General features: G+C 44.0%; 7 protein-coding genes across 7 annotated transcripts; 3 read left to right on the top strand and 4 right to left on the bottom strand.

Annotated features, from left to right (window-relative positions):
- Positions 1–1,674: 1,674 nt before the first annotated feature.
- SS1G_13073 (hypothetical protein) lies at positions 1,675–8,025 on the top strand (the record flags this gene model as incomplete). The annotated part of the gene is made up of 2 exons (XM_001585931.1): positions 1,675–6,865; positions 6,914–8,025. The coding sequence occupies 2 exons, from the start codon at positions 1,675–1,677 to the stop codon at positions 8,023–8,025; spliced, it is 6,303 nt and encodes a 2,100-aa protein (XP_001585981.1).
- Positions 8,026–8,303: 278 nt separating this feature from the next.
- On the top strand, positions 8,304–8,423 carry SS1G_13072 (predicted protein; the record flags this gene model as incomplete). Its single annotated transcript, XM_001585930.1, has 1 exon — positions 8,304–8,423. One exon carries the CDS (start codon positions 8,304–8,306, stop codon positions 8,421–8,423), a length of 120 nt encoding a protein of 39 aa, XP_001585980.1.
- Positions 8,424–8,696: 273 nt separating this feature from the next.
- On the bottom strand, positions 8,697–14,621 carry SS1G_13071 (hypothetical protein; the record flags this gene model as incomplete). The annotated part of the gene is made up of 1 exon (XM_001585929.1): positions 8,697–14,621. One exon carries the CDS (start codon positions 14,619–14,621, stop codon positions 8,697–8,699), a length of 5,925 nt encoding a protein of 1,974 aa, XP_001585979.1.
- Positions 14,622–14,940: 319 nt separating this feature from the next.
- Positions 14,941–15,754, top strand: SS1G_13070 (hypothetical protein; the record flags this gene model as incomplete). The annotated part of the gene is made up of 5 exons (XM_001585928.1): positions 14,941–14,961; positions 15,013–15,095; positions 15,154–15,236; positions 15,289–15,654; positions 15,714–15,754. 5 exons carry the CDS (start codon positions 14,941–14,943, stop codon positions 15,752–15,754), a joined length of 594 nt encoding a protein of 197 aa, XP_001585978.1.
- Positions 15,755–16,190: 436 nt separating this feature from the next.
- On the bottom strand, positions 16,191–16,439 carry SS1G_13069 (hypothetical protein; the record flags this gene model as incomplete). Its single annotated transcript, XM_001585927.1, has 1 exon — positions 16,191–16,439. The coding sequence occupies one exon, from the start codon at positions 16,437–16,439 to the stop codon at positions 16,191–16,193; it is 249 nt and encodes an 82-aa protein (XP_001585977.1).
- A 101-nt stretch (positions 16,440–16,540) lies between these two features.
- On the bottom strand, positions 16,541–16,914 carry SS1G_13068 (predicted protein; the record flags this gene model as incomplete). The annotated part of the gene is made up of 4 exons (XM_001585926.1): positions 16,541–16,568; positions 16,627–16,675; positions 16,735–16,761; positions 16,884–16,914. The coding sequence occupies 4 exons, from the start codon at positions 16,912–16,914 to the stop codon at positions 16,541–16,543; spliced, it is 135 nt and encodes a 44-aa protein (XP_001585976.1).
- A 937-nt stretch (positions 16,915–17,851) lies between these two features.
- On the bottom strand, positions 17,852–18,421 carry SS1G_13067 (hypothetical protein; the record flags this gene model as incomplete). The annotated part of the gene is made up of 1 exon (XM_001585925.1): positions 17,852–18,421. The coding sequence occupies one exon, from the start codon at positions 18,419–18,421 to the stop codon at positions 17,852–17,854; it is 570 nt and encodes a 189-aa protein (XP_001585975.1).
- Positions 18,422–18,950: the final 529 nt, after the last annotated feature.

The raw sequence follows: 18,950 nt of genomic DNA, 5'->3' as shown, positions 1-18,950 counted from the left end.
GTCTAGTAGCCATTCATATTTAGCAAAAAAAGAAAGGAAAGAGAAGGTCGGCACATTCCTCCCCTTCCCGTTGGACCCCTTGATCTGATTGTATGCATAAAGCAGGGTTAAAGGTACAAACCCAGCCTTAAATCCGGCTTGTCCAATATACTAGATAGTATAAAGCTGTAATCCATCAGCCCTCTTTTTACTTCAACAAGTCTTTTGTATACTAATCTCGAGATATACAACCTCATCACCGGACGAATATTGGACCGTTTTCATAGATTCATAGACTCCTTGATTAGTGATATTGTTATAGCAAAGACCTCATCTGTATTTTGTATCAAATATCAAGTAGAACCGGCGGGATATTTCCCCCGCACAAGGGTTTGGCAAGTGTCGAGACTATGGATCAAATATCCAGATTTACTTCCCATCAAAAGAATGTCGTGCCATGTATTTGGAATGTTGTAAGCAAATATATTGACATTCCTACTCAACAAATGATGACTATACACTTCTGGGGGAGAATCGCAACATCTAGGTAACCATGAATGACAAATCCCCTTTTGAGATCTTCATCAAGACCCTTTTAATTTTTATTTTCCCGATAAACTATGGCGCCACGAAGTAGAAAGAGGGTCAAGTAATAGTTACTGCGCACTAGCTATAGGATATTGGAGAATATACGGAATCCTCTGTAAAGGGAAACATGAACAAAGAAGATGTTCGGGTTCCTGGACTAGTAAACATTGGATGCTTCCTAGATGGGTACTAGCAGAGCATATCATTGGATCCAGCCTTTCCCGTCTGTACCTTTCTAAATTCTGCTACTGGGGAATTATTTTGGTACGTTAGAGTACTGAGTTAAAACATTGGATTTTGTTATTCTATATCATATTATATCATTAGTTTTCCCCTTTGAATCAACCAACTCGAACCAAGTAAAGAAAACCCATAAGGTGGTGTTTGTGTTACAAGTGACGTTCATGCAAAGATAACGAAACGGGACCAAAAAAGGCTGACTATCTACTCGTATCTGATTGAGTTGACCAGGACCCTTGATTTCATTTTCAACACCCCTCCTTACGCGGCTAAGCCTGGTGCCCCAACAAATCTTTAACTAAATTGGGTCTCTTCCCCCCTGCACGGGTGAATGACTTTTTGGCGTTACGTTGAGAGCGAAAGCTTTGATAGAAAGAGCTTTCCAATTTAGTACAACAGCACCACCATCGACCAATTTTCATAGGGAAGGAATCTCGAAAATTCCCTGTTCTTCTCAAAATATAACATCTTATAAAAAGGCAGATCCTAATGCAGATTGCTATCTTCTGCTGAAAACCCTTTGATACTTCTGTTCATCTGTTCATATCTCATACCTCATCCCTCACACCTCACGTCCCATTCCTTCGATTAATAAATTCTCTCCCTCCTACATATTGCCATTTTGGTGGAGCGGTTGTATCCTTGTTAGAATAAAACACTGTCTGTAACTTTTTACACCACACCACATCGAATCCCTTTCCTCCTGCTCTTCATTGAGTACCTGGAGTCCTGAGAAAATTGTAAGTACCATCTAATAATCTAATATTTAGTCTGAAATTGCAACATTTGCTGGGAGCCCTTCACTGATTCCTGTAAAACTTGCTAGAGACAATTTCATCACTTCTACACAATCTACCACTCGCCATCATGTACGGTACTGCCACCGGCCCTCAAACGGGCGTCTCAACACCACGATCTTCATCATCTCTGCGACCACTCGTCCTCTCACATGGCTCATTAGAGCACTCATTTTTGATACCCACAAATATTCATTTTCAAGCCTCCCAGATCAAAGACCGTTTTCTTGCATCCCTCCCTGAGCCCACAGACGAACTCGCACAAGACGACGAGCCTTCATCCGTGGCTGAGCTTGTTGCCAGATATCTGGGATTTGTAGCGCAAGAAGTCGATGAGGGAGAGGATGATGCGCAAGGATCATACGAAGAAGTCTTGAAACTCGTTCTGAACGAATTCGAACGTGGCTTTTTGAGAGGCAATGAAGCTCACGCTTTGGTTGCCACGCTTCCTGGAATTGATGCAAAGAAACTCAAAGTGGTCGAGTCCTACTACGCTGCGCGTGCGGCTAGCAACAGGCCCATCCGCCCTCACGAATCAGCATTGTTTAGAGCAGCCAGCGACGAGGAAGCCAAGATTTATAATATTTTTGGTGGACAGGGAAATATCGAGGAATACTTTGATGAGCTTCGAGAATTGCACAACACATATGCAGTCTTCGTGGAGGATTTAATCACTGAATCTGCTGAACTGTTGCAGAGTCTGTCAAACGACCCTAGAGCCGAGAAATTATACCCAAAGGGCTTGGACGTCATGGCCTGGCTTCATGATCCCGAGTCAACTCCAGATATCGACTATTTAGTTTCTGCGCCAGTCAGTTTCCCATTGATTGGCTTGGTTCAGCTTTGTCATTATGCTGTAACCTGCAGAGTTTTGGGGCTTACTCCTGGGCAATTCAGAGAAAGGATTAGCGGGGCAACTGGTCACTCTCAAGGTATTGTTTTAGCTGCCGCTACTGCTGCTGCGGACTCTTGGGAATCGTTTGATAAAGTCGCAGTTTCGGCTCTTACAATTTTGTTCTGGATTGGATCCAGAAGTCAACAGACATTCCCGAGAACTTCCCTGGCACCCAATATCCTCCAGGATTCCGTGGATCATGGCGAAGGAACACCCACACCTATGTTGAGCATTCGCGATTTATCACAGGCTCAGGTCCAGGAACATATCGACAAGACGAACAAATATCTCCCAGAAGATAGACAAATTGCCATTTCTCTCATTAATAGTGCTAGAAATATGGTTGTTTCAGGACCTCCAATTTCCTTGTACGGTCTCAACCTCCAACTGCGTAAAGTCAAGGCTCCGACCGGCCTCGACCAGACTCGAATCCCATTCACAGAGCGCAAAGTTAGATTTGTAAACAGATTCTTGCCAATCACATCCCCTTTTCACAGCAAATATCTTGCCGAAGCTACAACTCATATCAATGAAGACCTAAAGGATGTTGAGATTGATAGCAAAACATTGGGTATTCCCGTTTATGACACCAACACTGGAAAGGACATTCGGGATGACGTTCAGGGCAATATCGTGCCAGCTTTGGTGCGCTTGATTACCCACGACACAGTCGAATGGGAAAAGGCCACAGTTTTCCCAAATGCAACTCACGTCCTTGATTTTGGTCCTGGTGGCGTGTCTGGCCTTGGTGTTTTGACCAGCCGCAACAAGGACGGAACTGGTGTTCGTGTTATCTTGGCTGGTGCAGTCAGTGGTACGATTCCTGAGGTCGGTTACAAACCTGAGCTTTTCGACCGTGATGAGGAACACGCCGTCAAATATGCCGTTGATTGGGTAAAGGAGCATGGTCCAAAATTGGTCAAGACCTCAAGCGGTCAGACATTCGTGGACACAAAGATGAGTCGAATCTTGGGAGTTCCCCCTGTCATGGTTGCTGGTATGACACCATGTACCGTTCCTTGGGATTTCGTAGCCGCAACGATGAACGCTGGGTACCAAATTGAGTTGGCTGGAGGTGGATATTACAATGCCAAGACTATGACCGAAGCGTTGAGGAAGATTGAGAATGCCATTCCAGCTGGTCGTGGTATTACCGTCAACCTTATTTACGTCAACCCACGTGCTATGCAATGGCAAATTCCGCTTCTTGGACAGTTGCGTGCAGAAGGTGTTCCAATCGAGGGTCTCACAATTGGTGCTGGTGTACCATCCATTGAGGTTGCTCAGGAATACATTGAGACCCTTGGCTTAAAACACATTGCGTTCAAGCCAGGATCCATGGAGGCCATTCAAGCTGTTATCAACATCGCACATGCCAACCCAACTTTCCCAGTGATCCTCCAATGGACTGGAGGACGTGGAGGTGGACATCACTCGTTTGAGGATTTCCATCAACCAATTCTTTCAATGTACTCACGTATCCGGAGACAAGAGAATGTTCTCTTGGTCGCAGGTAGTGGCTTCGGTGGCGCAGAAGACACTTATCCTTACCTCACTGGTGAATGGTCAAAGAACTATGGCTATCCACCAATGCCTTTTGATGGATGTCTCTTTGGTAGTCGCGTCATGACAGCTAAGGAAGCACATACTAGCAAAAACGCCAAGAAAGCCATCACTGAAGCCGAAGGCCTTGATGATGCCGCATGGGAGAAGACGTACAAGGGTCCTGCCGGTGGTGTTATCACTGTTCGATCTGAGATGAGTGAGCCAATTCACAAATTGGCAACTCGCGGTGTTAAGTTCTGGGCTGAGATGGATGCAAAGATTTTCAGTTTGCCAAAAGAGAAGCGAGTACCTGAATTAAAGAAGAACCGCGATTACATCATTAGGAAGTTGAACGATGATTTCCAAAAGGTGTGGTTTGGACGAAACAAAGCTGGAGAAACCGTTGATCTTGAGGATATGACATATGGCGAAGTTGTCCGTAGAATGGTGGATTTGATGTATGTCAAGCACGAGTCTCGCTGGATCGACAAATCATACATTAAACTCACTGGCGACTTCATTCGCCGTGTTGAGGAACGTTTCACAACCGGTCAAGGAAAGCCATCCATGCTCCAAAGCTACGCAGATTTGGAAGATCCATACCCAACTGTGGAAAAGGTCCTCGCTGCTTACCCAGAGTCCGAGAAACAACTTATCAATGCCCAAGATGTGCAACACTTCCTCATGCTTTGCCAACGTAGAGGTCAGAAGCCAACTACATTTGTGCCATCGCTTGATGAAAATTTTGAATTCTTCTTCAAGAAGGATTCTCTTTGGCAATCCGAGGATCTCGAGGCTGTCATCGGGCAAGATGTCGGCAGAACTTGTATCTTGCAAGGACCAATGGCTGTCAAATACTCGAAGGTTGTAGATGAGCCAATCAAGGAAATCCTTGACGGTGTTCATAACTCGCACATCAAGTATTTGACTCGAGATATCTACGGTGGAGATGAAGCCTCCATCCCAGTGCTTGAATACTTCGGCGGTAAGCTCATTGAGACTGAGGAAGAGGTCGACGTTGAAGGTCTCACAATTTCGGAGGATGCGGAGAAGACCACTTACCGATTGTCATACTCCCCCACCGCTGTTCTCCCATCTCTCGAGGCTTGGCTCTCATTGCTTGCAGGCCGCAAGAGGTCTTGGAGACATGCTCTCTTCACTTCGGAGGTATTTGTCCAAGGACAAAAATTCCAAACAAATCCAATGAAGCGAATCTTTTCTCCTGTGAAAGGCCTATTTGTTGAGATCACTCATCCTAATGATCCTTCAAAGACTGTAATCACCGTCAAGGAGCAACCCAGACCGAACCACTACCTTACTGTTATTGAGGTGAAATTGGTTGGCAAGAACGAGATCTCGGTCAACATGATCAAGGAAACCACCGCAGTCGGAAAGCCGGTATCCCTTCCATTAAAGTTCACATACCACCCTGAGGCTGGTTACGCTCCAATACGCGAAGTCATGGATGATAGAAATGACCGTATCAAGGAATTTTACTGGAGAGCTTGGTTTGGTGATGAGACTCTTGATCTCGACGCCTCAGTCACTGGCATCTTCAACGGTGGTAAGGCTACCATCACCAGTGAAGCTATCAATGACTTCGTTCATGCTGTCGGCAACACCGGGGAAGCTTTCGTTGATCGACCTGGTAAGGAGGTCTTCGCTCCTATGGATTTCGCTATTGTCGTTGGATGGAAAGCCATCACTAAGCCGATCTTCCCTAGAACAATTGACGGTGATCTTCTCAAGCTTGTGCATCTTTCCAACGGCTTCCGCATGATTCCTGGAGCCGAGCCACTGAAGAAGGGTGATGAAGTTGAGACTACAGCTCAGATCAATGCTGTTCTCAATCAAGATTCCGGTAAAATGGTCGAGGTATGCGGTACCATCACCAGAGAAGGACGTCCAGTAATGGAGGTTACTTCACAATTCTTGTACAGAGGTGCATATACCGATTTTGAGAACACCTTCCAGCGTAAAATTGAGACACCCATGCAAATTCATCTCGCTACCTCGAAGGACGTCGCTGTCTTGAGATCTAAAGAATGGTTCAACTTGGACGAGCCAGGTCACGAGCTACTTGGTCAAACCTTGACTTTCCGTCTTGAAAGTCTTGTCCGCTTCAAGAACAAGACCGTTTTCTCGAGTGTTGAGACTAGTGGTCAAGTTCTGTTGGAGCTTCCAACCAAGGAGATTATCCAAGTTGCAAGTGTTCAGTACGGGGCTGGTGTTTCACACGGTAACCCTGTCATTGATTACCTTGAGCGTCATGGGTCTTCTATTGAACAACCCATCAATTTTGAGAACCCCATCCCTCTCAATGGCAAAACTCCACTCTCTATCAGAGCACCAACATCCAACGAGACCTACGCTCGTGTTTCGGGTGATTATAATCCTATTCACGTTTCTCGTGTCTTCTCTAGCTACGCAAACTTGCCTGGTACTATCACTCATGGTATGTACTCCAGCGCAGCTGTCCGTAGCTTGGTTGAGACTTGGGCTGCAGAGAACCATGTTGGCCGTGTTCGCAGCTTCCATGCTCAATTGACAGGTATGGTTCTTCCAAACGATGACATCGAGGTCAAGTTACAGCATGTCGGTATGGTTGCTGGTCGCAAGATCATCAAGGTTGAAGCTAGCAATAAAGAGACTGAAGATAAGGTCTTACTTGGAGAGGCCGAGGTCGAACAACCAGTCTCAGCATACGTCTTCACTGGTCAAGGTTCTCAAGAGCAAGGCATGGGTATGGAGTTATATGCTAGCAGCCCTGTTGCCAAGGAAGTGTGGGACCGTGCTGATAAGCACTTCATGGACAACTATGGTAAGTTTCTCAAGCTATTTCTTTCATTATCATTTTTAACAATATTAGGTTTCGCCATCACCAATATTGTCAAAAACAATCCTAAAGAACTCACTATTCACTTTGGTGGCCCTCGTGGTAAGGCAATCCGTCAAAACTATATGTCTATGACTTTCGAAACTGTTGGTGCCGATGGTTCTATCAAATCCGAGAAGATGTTCAAAGAAGTCGACGAACGCACAACATCCTATACCTACAGATCGCCAGCTGGTCTTCTTTCCGCCACTCAATTCACACAACCTGCCTTGACATTGATGGAGAAGGCAAGTTTCGAAGATATGCGCTCCAAGGGTCTTGTCCAACGTGACAGCAGTTTCGCTGGTCACTCTCTTGGAGAATACTCTGCTCTTGCTGCTTTGGCAGATGTCATGCCAATTGAAAGTTTAGTCTCTGTCGTTTTCTACAGAGGTTTGACTATGCAGGTCGCTGTCGAGCGTGATGCTTCTGGACGATCCAATTACTCTATGTGCGCTGTCAACCCTAGCAGAATTTCCAAGACATTCAACGAAGAAGCTCTTCAATATGTCGTTGCAAACATTGCTGAAGAAACTAGCTGGTTATTGGAAATTGTCAACTACAACATTGCTAACATGCAATATGTATGTGCTGGTGATCTTCGAGCTCTTGATACCCTCACTGGTGTCACCAACTACTTGAAAGCTCAAAGAATTGATATCCAGGAGCTCATGCAAACTTTGAGTCTCGATGATGTCAAAGCACATCTTGTGGAAATCATCCGCGAATGTGCGAAACAAACCGACGCCAAGCCCAAACCCCTCGATCTTCAAAGAGGTTTCGCTACAATCCCTCTCAAGGGTATTGATGTACCTTTCCACTCGACATTCTTGAGAAGTGGTGTCAAACCATTCAGAAGTTTCTTGCTTAAGAAAATCAATAAGACAACTATCGATCCTAGCAAGTTGATTGGAAAATATATTCCTAACGTTACTGCTAGACCTTTCGAATTGACTAAGGAATACTTTGAAGATGTCTATCGTCTGACTAATAGTCCAAAAATCGGAAATGTATTGGCAAACTGGCACAAATATCAAGATGGGTATGAAGAGTCTAGTGGTGATGAAGTGGAGGTTGAAGCAAATGGTGTTAATGGTACGCACTAGATGGGCTGGAGATTAGAAGGAAGAGAAAAGAACAATGAGATGAAATAAGATGAGATGAGATGAGATGATGGATGGGTATTGATTCAAGCTTTGCTTTGCGGGCGTCGGGGATTCTATAAACGCGCATATGCTTGCATGATAGATGAAAAATGAATCATCTCACTTAGATTACATGATAGATGGATCGATCGATCGATCGTTCGCAGGTTAGCAGGTTAGATGGTAGTTAGTTTATGGTTATAGCACTTGTAATTTTTTGTTGTTATATTTCGGTCTTGATGCTTATTGGTGATGATGATGATGGTGATGATGGTGATGATGGTGATGATGGTGATGATGGTGATGATGGTGATGATGGTGATGATGGTGATGATGGTGATGATGGTGATGATGTGTGATGTGTGATGTGTGATGTGTGATGTGTGATGGTGATAGTAATCGCAATATTAATGTTACTACAATAAAATCTACTATTTATTTCTCGCTATATCTTTCCTCCATCATCCTCCATCCTCTACCCCTTCTCTCCCCTTTCCTTCACACCCCCATCTCAAACCCCCTTCTCCTTCTCCTTCCCCTCCCCCCCCTCCCCAACCCTCATAACATCCGGCACCTCCACCCCCTGCACCCCCACCACAAACCCCCTATACCCATCACTAACAACCCTCACATCAAACACCCTCGCATCCTCCACATTCCCCCTCCTCACCCTCTCCCACCCCGGGAAATTTAATCGTTGCTTTTGCTATTGGTTTCACTCCTAGCCCTATTATCGCGCTATTTTGTTTTGATTCTCCCTCTTGACTATTTTTACCTTTGTCTTTGGATTTAGGTGCGCTCCATCCTACTCTTTTGATGGCGATGACTTCGTCGCTTCCTTTTTTGCAGAGGATGACAAAGTAGCCTTCGCTTTGGCTTTTGGGGAATCGAGGAGCGTACATTTTTGCTTCTTTGTCTGCTAATCCGTTGAGTCTTTTGATTACTACGTCCATTTTTAATGCGGTGACGTTTTGAACTTCGATTTTGAGGTTAGGTATCATATTTGCTGCTTTGTCGAATGATTGTATATTTCTATTTGGAATCTGTAATGCTTGCTTGAGACCTTGATAGGCGTTTTGAGGTAGTGTTGAGAATTGTTGGAGGGTGGTTGGGATTTCTTGTTTTTGTTTTTCTTTTCCTGTGGCAGATTTGAAATCGGGGGGTATACCCGGGAAAATGGATAGAGCGTGGTCTTCTGGCCAACGGGCGGATTTGATACATTGAAGTAGAGTTATCATTTGCATTACGCTTGAGAGATATCCTAGCTCGGTGAGAACATCGATGCTGGCTTGAATAATACGGATAGCTTGATCTAATACACTCGTTTGATCACCCACGTAATCGGATATGGGTAAGTCGATTCTACTCATATGAGCTTGCAAAAGTAAGAATGCTTTCACGTGAGGATCCCACATGGGAAGACCATTGAAATGAGCTGCGTCTGCTGGTAGAGGTAGATTCTTGGAGAGTTCAATGTTAATGAGATCTTCGTTGTGGCGAACAGGTAGCTCATCGTATTCAGTTGCAGAAGACATCCAGGAAAGTACGTCACGGAATGATGCATTGGGCTTAGCATGAGTGACGAGGTGTCGGATAGTTTTATGAGAGAGGTAGTAGTATGACATGATTTTTCCAAGAGGAGTGGAATCGATGTTGCCGTTGGGATAGATTTCGAGACATTTAGATTCGGCAAGCTCCTCTAGAGATTTGTCGACCATGGAGATCATATAGTCATTGGCCATTTGTTGAGCTGCGATAGTGTTATGTTCTTCAGCTGAAATTTCGAGACCGTAATATGAAGGATTTTTGTGAAGACGTCGGAAGAAGAATGTCCAGGTGAGATAGTCAAGGGCATCTTGTTTGGTGGTGATAGTTTCCGCGGATACTTCAGCTCCAAGATGGTTGTCTAGAACGTTATGAAGAGATGACTCTACTGGAAAACCTGTATGTAAGAAATGTTTGTAGAATGCTTTCTTTGAATCTTGAGTGAAAATACGTGCAATTCCGGAAGTATCGAATTGGGGACGTCCAGCACGACCTAACATTTGTAGAACATCTGTCAAGTCCATATCCTTATAACCTTCGATCTTAGCATCGAAGAACTGAGTACCTTTTACAACAACCAAATGGGCTGGAAGATTGACACCCCATGCTAAAGTGGAGGTTGCAACGAGGATCTGAATCTTGTTGTTGGCAAATAATTCTTCAGCCAATGAACGATCAGATTCAATCAAACCAGCATGATGTAGACCAATGCCGAAACTCAAAGCCTCCTTCAAAGCATCATCTTTGACTCGGGCAAGATTCAATTGAAGATCATCCTCAGACATCTTAACGAATCGACGAGGATTGTCTTCCATACCACAAAAATTAATCAAGTCTTTGGCTGTTAAACGTGTCTGTCTCCGAGAAGCAACAAAGACAATCACTGGTTTGTCTGGACTGTGGGTCTTGATAGCCAGGAAAGTTGGCCTATTCATAGACTGCATTAGAGGACAAAAGCCACGAACCTCTGGGAAACCATCGATAAAAATCTCCAATGGAACTGGTCGAACGGAATGTCTGAAATTAAACAACCCTTCTTTGACACCGAGCCAATTCCCTAAGTCCATAGCGTTGGCACATGCAGTGGACATACCCATAAGTCTGACCGAGTTATTGGTTTGAGTTACAATATAATTCATACGAGAAACAATGATCTCCAGAATAGGACCACGATCTCCACCAAGCAAATGGATTTCATCAATGATAACCAGACTGACTTGTCTTACATAACCTCTAGTGGTCCACGAACGACTGATACCATCCCACTTTTCTGGAGTAGTAATTATGATGTCCGCATCTCGAATAGTTCGTGTATCAGGTGTATTGTCACCAGTTAACTCGACCAATTTCAAGCCCATCTGTTTAGTCAATCGAGCTCCCCAATCCTTAACTCGTTCCCGCACAAGTGCTTTCATGGGAGCAATGTAGACAACCTTAGAGCCAGGCTTTTCTCGGAATGCCCACCACATGGCTAATTCACAAGCAATAGTTTTACCCGATCCGGTTGGTGATCCGAGAAGTACGTTCGCTGGTGTGTGGTACAAAGTGTGGAAGATTTGAGTTTGCATAGGATTGAAGAACTGGAATCGCTTGCCATAAATCTCTTCCAAAGCTGGGTTCTTGAGAGCGGTAATGGGCAGAGGTTGTAGATTTAACAGATCAGTATAAACACTCTCAGTGTCAGGTCTGATTAAATGTTGGAAAGAAATCGGATACACTGTCTCTGCACCCAACCATCTATCAGAAACTGCTCTCACATAAATCTGTGTAGGTAGTGGATCCGATAATGGAATAGTGAAATTGAGTTCATGGTCGTCATACAACTTCTTTCGATTAAGAATGAAAAACTCATGATGGAAAATTTCAGAAGTTTCTGAGTTCTCAACCCAGATCCAGTAACTTTCTGATGTACCATTATGACGGTCATTCCATTTGAATTCAGGTGTTATGTAAAGACGAATTCTCAAAACATCTCTATTAAGAGGCACAATCTCGGCTTCGACTCTCAGCGTAGGAAAATTGTCAAGGATCCTTGAGATTGTCTTTCCAGCACCAGGATTATGTACCATGGCACCAATTTCGGCTGCATCCATCTCTTTAAGAGTTTCGATTGAAAGGTTTTCTTTATCATCAAGTTGTTTTAGAATTGGCTGGGCTAGCTCGAATTGATGAAGAGGATGTTGGAATGGCCAAATTCTCTTCTCGATAGACTTGCATAGTGAGAGAAGCACGAGACATTGGTGGCCCCAACGACGATTAAGTGCAATCATGAACAGCGCACGACAGATTCTAGCAGATTGCTGAGCAACATAGTTTGTGTCATTGGCGAGAGCAAAGTCCTCAAGCTTCGCTCGAGATATGTAAGATTGCAAGAGAATGTTCGTCTTAGCGTGTGAAGAGTCAGTTCCACCCTTTACTTGACAAGGAGAATAGTCCTCTCTTAAACTGGTGAGCTCCTTTGACTCGCTATCTCTGGATTGAATCTGATCAAATTCTCCACTCATAGCTATCATAGTGAGGACATCAGCTTCGGATGATTGAGGTTGCATCATGGTGTTGAATATTTGAATACTAGTATGCAGGACATAAAATTGACTAGCAATACGTCCGACATCCTTACTTCTAAGCTCTTCAGTCGTTTCGTTAAAGATAATCATTTGGCTCTGCTGAAGGGTCTTGGCTGCTTGAATGCATAATTGTCGTCGACGCTGTACCAAGTTCGGATCCTCGCGAGCCTCAGCCCAGTCAATACCATAAGTCAAAGGATCTCTCTTCATTCGGACGAACAAATAGGAATATCCGAGCCATGTAACTGCTTCAGGAATCGATGTAACTGTTCCCAAACCAATTTCAGCATTTAAATTGTCAACAAGATGCTTCGAGAATCGAGATTCGATGGGAACTTGCGATGTCACAGCTTGCAGATAATGATCGAGCTTATCTGCTGTTGTACAAATCATACCGATACCAGTATCTTGAAATTGTGGTCTACCTGCACGACCAAAGATTTGAAGAACGTCCAATATCCCGAGGTCAATGAATTTACCATCTTGAGCACTGTAAACCTGTGTACCCTTGATGACTACTGCCGCAGCTGGCAAATTGACACCCCATGCCAAGGTAGCAGTACAGCAAAGAATTTTGAGAACACCACTTCCAAATAACCTCTCCATGAGATTTCTGTCGGAACGAGCCATACCTGCATGATGGATACCGATACCTTTTGGTAGTAGCTCTCGAAGTTCGCGACCTCGTGAGCTCTTCATATCCTTCACAGCTGCTTCATATTGAGGGTGATTAGAAGGATCGAATAAATCTATGCAAACTTGCTCTATAGCCTTTTCATACAACATCTTAGCAGTATTGAAAGTGTCCTTCCTCGAATGAACGAATACCATGACTTGATGGTTTTGTTCCAACATATCTCGGACCTTCTCGAACGCAGTTGTGTCGATGTTTTCTCGAGATTGTCGGGTCCCAGCTTTTCCTTTGACACCAATGAAGTGCTGTTCAAGAGGTACTGGTCTGAAGCTAGCGTCGAAGTAAAAGAGACCTGCATGGCGATTGACTTTAAGAAAGTCGGCTACATCGATATAGTTTGGAAGGGTTGCAGAAAGCCCGACAATTCGAATAAGGGATTGGGTGCTCTCGACTTGACGTTCAGTACGTGCAACCAAAGATTCTAGGACAGAACCTCTGTCATCGTGAAGCATGTGGACTTCGTCAATAATCAAAAGTCGAACTTTCTGAACTAACTCTGTATCGCCAGTGCCTTTTCGAGTGACTACGTCCCATTTCTCAGGAGTCGTGACGATAATTTGCGTTTGAACAATTTCCTTCTTAGTAAGATGCATATCACCAGTAAATTCACGAACTTGTATACCAAGCCAAGCTAGCCGACTACCTAGCTTTTGTGTAATTTCGGCTGCCAAGGCTTTCATTGGAGCAACATAAACAATCTTGAAGTCTTCAAAATTAACCACAAAGTCGGAGAAATCAGGGTTCTCTGATGGATGTGGTGAAACGTTTTCTCCAATAGCGTGAAGTATCGTGAGCATTGCTGCATCGGTTTTACCAGCACCGGTGGGAGCACAAATCAGCATGTTCTCGCTGGTTTTATATGCCACTGGATAGACCAAGCTTTGCATTCGGTTGAGAGTTTTGTAACCCCTGAAAGTTTTCTTGCAAAGACCGTCCATTTCAGAAATTTCGACTAGTCTTCGACCCGCACCCAGCGTTCCAACCTTCCCAGCAGGAACAGTATACTCTGAATATCTTTCGTGTTCTGTTCTCTCACTGCCCATCGGCAAAGCATACTTCTTCCCTTTCGAGTCTAGGATATTACCTGCATGATGCGTTTTATACACATGAGGATACCTCTCTTCATCTCGATTAAGGGCGGGTCCTAACGCGGCATGCTTATGCTCATAATCCCTTTGCCTTAACGCGGCTTCTCGTTCCTTTCTAGTCTGTAACTTTCCAGTAAAAATACCGTCATCTCTTGTCCCAACAGAACGTGAGGCAGCAATGATATCCTTCCTGTGAGAAATAACTTCAATGGCAAAGTCAATATCATCAAAGCCAATCATGTCAATCAAAGTAGACTGAAGCTCTTCTTCCCCGCTATCAGAAGCCAAGATTGCCATAATTTGTTCCTGGAGGTCGTTCCCTGAAAGTCCCTGCTTCCTCTGAGCAATATCCATACATTTGCTCTTCAACCATTGAGGTCCATAGCTGCCTGCGCCAGCGGACTCCGAGAGACTAGGAAAGTCATCGTTGATATCGCTGCTGGATAAATCGTCATCTCCATCACTAATGAAGTCCCAAACATCATCCCCACTATTCCCAGAGGTAAATTCTTCATCATCATCAAAATCGACGTCGATATCATATGATTTAGTTTCACCGTTTGTCGATTTCGGGGGCAAATTCAACTCCGCCAAGGCATTTTTCATAGCAGCAAGTTGAGCTTGCCATTGTACCTCAGCTGAATCCAGAGTTGAAGGAGACATGATTTCTCAAAAACTTTTATTAACTTCTCCAGAAATTTTATCTTGACCATGGATTAGTTATAATTGTCACAAAATGTACTCCGTAAATAAAGCTAGCTGACTCTGGCGGCGGGGAGTAATCAGTGGGGCAATTCGATTCGGGCATAAGAACTTCCGGCGTCATAAACCCCCCATGTGATTGTACAACCCTGACCAGAATTGTACGACCCAGCCCAAGTTTCAACATCAAGAACAAAGCAGAGCCACATCCTTCCCAATCTACACCTATTCTTGTCATCGATATTCCAAGGACCTTTACAATCTACAAAATACCGCAAAGATGAAGTTGCATTACATTGGAGTTCGTTCGCAGATCCAACTATGACGATGTTATCAAGCTGACCGCTATCAGATAATCAAGAACTCGGAAACGCCATCACACGAGCTTTGTTGCGTGAAAGAGTTGAGCGCATATGGTCGATTCACAAGGGCGAGGTTAGATTAATTCTATGATTTCTCTTGGGGAAGCTTAGCTAATATAATTAATGCACAGTTATGGCGAATTCATGACGGTTTTCAGTAAGACAGTCGCTGAACGAACAAAGCCTGGCCAAAGGCAAGATATTGAGCAAGATAGTAAATCGCACCTCTTCTGAATTTGACAACACTCCCAAACTAACAATTCCAGGCAACACATTCCATGCCTATGGACGTACCGAAGGTGTCTGCGGCATAATAATTTCAGACCACGAATACCCAGCCCTTGTCGCCCATCAACTTCTCTCCAAAGTCGTCGACGAGTTCTTAAACGCACACCCACGGTCAGAATGGGCGAATTCAAACCCCACCATCTCATTCCCTGAATTAAACGACTACATTGTGAAATACCAAGACCCACAACAGGCAGATAGTATCATGAAGATCCAGAAGGAATTGGATGAAACGAAGATTGTGTTGCACAAGACTATTGAGAGTGTTTTAGAGAGAGGCGAGAAGATTGATACCTTGGTGGCAAAGAGTGATGGCTTGAGTGCGCAAAGCAAGATGTTTTATAGTGAGTTTATGGGAATAAGATGAGAGTCGATAAGAGAGCATTTACTAATTCATAAATAGCACAAGCAAAGAAGCAGAATTCATGCTGCGTGGCTATGTAAATGGATATATTTGGTTGGCTATGGCGTTTTCGTCTTTTTTTTTTTTTTTTTTTGATAGCATTCCCGCAGGCAACGTTTCGATTGGAGAATGTAAATTGCAGTTCGAGGTTGGGAATATTGGTGTCAACGTGGCTTAAGGCAACGTCTTAATACTTCAATGGTACAAATACATATCTTTGGCGGCTTCCAATATCTCTTCACGTTTCTTGTTGAATTATAAAGGAGCATGTGCTCTACTTTACAAACCGCCGTCTAGTCTATACCTCAATGGAAGCCTGAATGTATGCCATTCCCATGCTCCCTCTTCATATACAATCTGAACCTCCGTAGCAGCGTCAGAATCTAGCCCATTAGCTCGTCCCATGATTTCGTAAACATGTTCCATGCTCCTTCATAGCTCTTATAAGATTTCGTGGGTATCTTTTGCATCTTTTCTTTAAACAGGCAACTCCGCCCCTCTTATTGCAACCCCGCTCCTATCAACCATGGCTCCAATATATGGGCCAATAATCGGTATGTTCCTCGCGAATCCAGCTATAGTCCCCAGGAAATCGCCAAACAAGATAAATATGCCGTATAATTCCACCAGAAACCCTGTAAAGGGCCACCTCATGAGGATGAGTGCAAGGCCAGCAAAGAAAGCTCCGGTCCCTTTAAGCTTTTGTTTCCGCGCGAAGAACATCATCGTTTTTTGAGGTCCGATTATAATGGTTAACCCGATTAAAAAGAGAATCTATATCGATATACTGTAAGCTCGGAAACTCCCTTTCCAGCTTCGGAGGACACCTAGGCACGCACATTTCCCATCGCGAGCCTGAAAGCTTATTAGTATCACCTTCCTTGGATTTTGCTGCAGAGGTAAAATTGCATACATAGCTCTATCAAAAAACATCATGACACCGCCGATCAGGAAGAACCCGCCTTTCAAACCCTTATTAGCTATGCTAAATTCGAAGCACAAACCATAGCATTGTACCTACCACCTGAACAGAAGGCCACCCCAATTTCTAAACAAGGCATTTTATTAGCATACATCCTGTCAAATAGCGTAGCATGTTCTGAACAAGACTAATTCCAGCCGGCGCAAAGTAGTCCTGAGCCATAAATTTGTTAGGAATCCAGTACTTACTCTGGGAATCTGATAACCACATAGACGGCATTTTGAATACCTTGCGAAATGGCAATCAAGAATTTGCGAGTATATTAGAGTGCTATTAAAAAGCCTTCTCGTAGTACTTCAACAACTGGTGACAGAAAGTAAGAAGAGCTGTCCTTAATGCTCTTTTTTGAAGCTTATTGAAAGAACGAGGCTTGGGCACGTCCGTGCTCGGGAATGAAATTAGCGTCATATGCGGACCACAAAAGCTTAAATATAAATTTTACTCGATGCTCTCGAGTCCTAGGTTGTCACACATTTTTTCACCACAGCTATCAATTGCTTGGATATATTGAGGATCACGAGAACGGATCAACCAGTGATCTCAGATTAAAACATGAGGTGATACTGAGGCTGATTTGCCTCCCAGTATGATTCGAACTAGTATACAAAAGAAAGGACCCTACTGCTGCCTCTTGGGGTTTCATCTTAAGCTATTGAACACTTGAATTAGGTAAAATATTATGATTGCCACGACGAACCAGGACAATTTGTCCTGGTGACTGAGTTTCATTCTCTATATGTTCTCGGTACCCCGTCATCTCTACTAGAGTAGGCAAATATCATCCATGATCGCGATTAAGCCGGAGCGCATTCCTGAACCAACCATTGAAAGATGGTTGGCGGGTAGAATGAGCTTGACTTTGTCGGTCAGACATATCCTCGTGCTTCTTTGACCCTTCCTGGGCCCCTCTTTGAGAATCACCAGAAGCTGATTGTATTCATCTCCATCGCATAATTTTCCTCTGCTGTCATGTATTATTCCTCTCTCGACTCTATTGCCTGTATATACAGCCGTCTCGTAAGATAACCATCCAAATTGAGCGTTGTCTACCGATCCTTGGAGGTGGTGAAGTGTGTCATTGTGTGTATGAGTAAAACCTTTGGCCGATGATTACACTTTCTCCAAATGAACCAACGTGGTAAATTGCCTTCCTCTTTCACTTCAAAACAGTATGCGCTCCTCGTACTTCCAAGTACTGCTCTGCAACTCCTTGACCCAAAGATCTAACAACCCCAAACACTTCCTTATTGTGATATCGTAGCCTCGTCTTAGGATCTGTGTACGGTGCTGGTAGCCCTGTAATATCGCAATAATGCTTTGCATGTGCTAATGATGGCGCCGACTCGATATTTGTATACGTCGCAGTAGGCGCATTAGAATAGCCGTTCGTCCTCATATTCTTCTCCAACACCAACTTCGATAGGTTCTTGGAAGCCTGCGCAAGGTTCGGCTGAAGCATAGGTGCGCTCGTAGGTGCGGGTGTCATATCGCCATCCGTTGAAGTAGTATTATCTTCAGAGAAAGGTGTTGCGGCACCACTGTTGTCTTGTGTCGGCATAAGTGATGCTTCCTTTCGAACTGCATCACCAAGAATTGTCTTGATATTCTTGTTGCGACGTTGATTAGGTCTCCAATGTGGATTGCGAAATGGTTTTCGTATTGAATGAACATCAAGCTGATCGATGAGTGCTTGATGAGCCTCAGCTTCTGGAGTTGCTGGTGCCATGATTGATGACTTTTGGTGGTTGTTCTTGTTATTTGTTTGAAGCTGGATTGGTTCGTACTCCCTTCTTCAAGCTTCACAACAGCCGACCAATCAGGCTACACATGAAATTCATAGAGATATTTACTCCATTTCCTACCTAGCAAAGGATTGACCTCGTCAAACATCACACTTCACAAATCATATCATACAAAGAAGATTAAAGAATATGGTAAGGTCGCAGTATGTCGGTCTTCTACACAAAATAATGACCATATTATAGGAAAACCCTCATGAGCATCAGCAAAATTTGCTACTATCACGAATCATCACCAACGTAGTAAGTATTCTTCAGGACGCCCAAAGTGGTAACATACTAACTCACTCGCAGGAGAAGCTCAATGAAGCAATTATGCTATTAAACAAGAATCTGCAGGTATGAGTTGTCTATCGGTCTCCTGTATTTGGCTACTTTCAGCTGAACCCATATTAGGAGATCAATATCGCGAACACAAACGTTGTTTTAGTTGCAGATATGTTCAAGAACTATCAA

This window comes from Sclerotinia sclerotiorum, genomic scaffold (genome assembly GCF_000146945.2).
Source record: "Sclerotinia sclerotiorum 1980 UF-70 scaffold_23 genomic scaffold, whole genome shotgun sequence".
NCBI lineage: Eukaryota > Fungi > Ascomycota > Leotiomycetes > Helotiales > Sclerotiniaceae > Sclerotinia > Sclerotinia sclerotiorum.
This window is presented reverse-complemented; position numbering and strand designations above follow the sequence as displayed.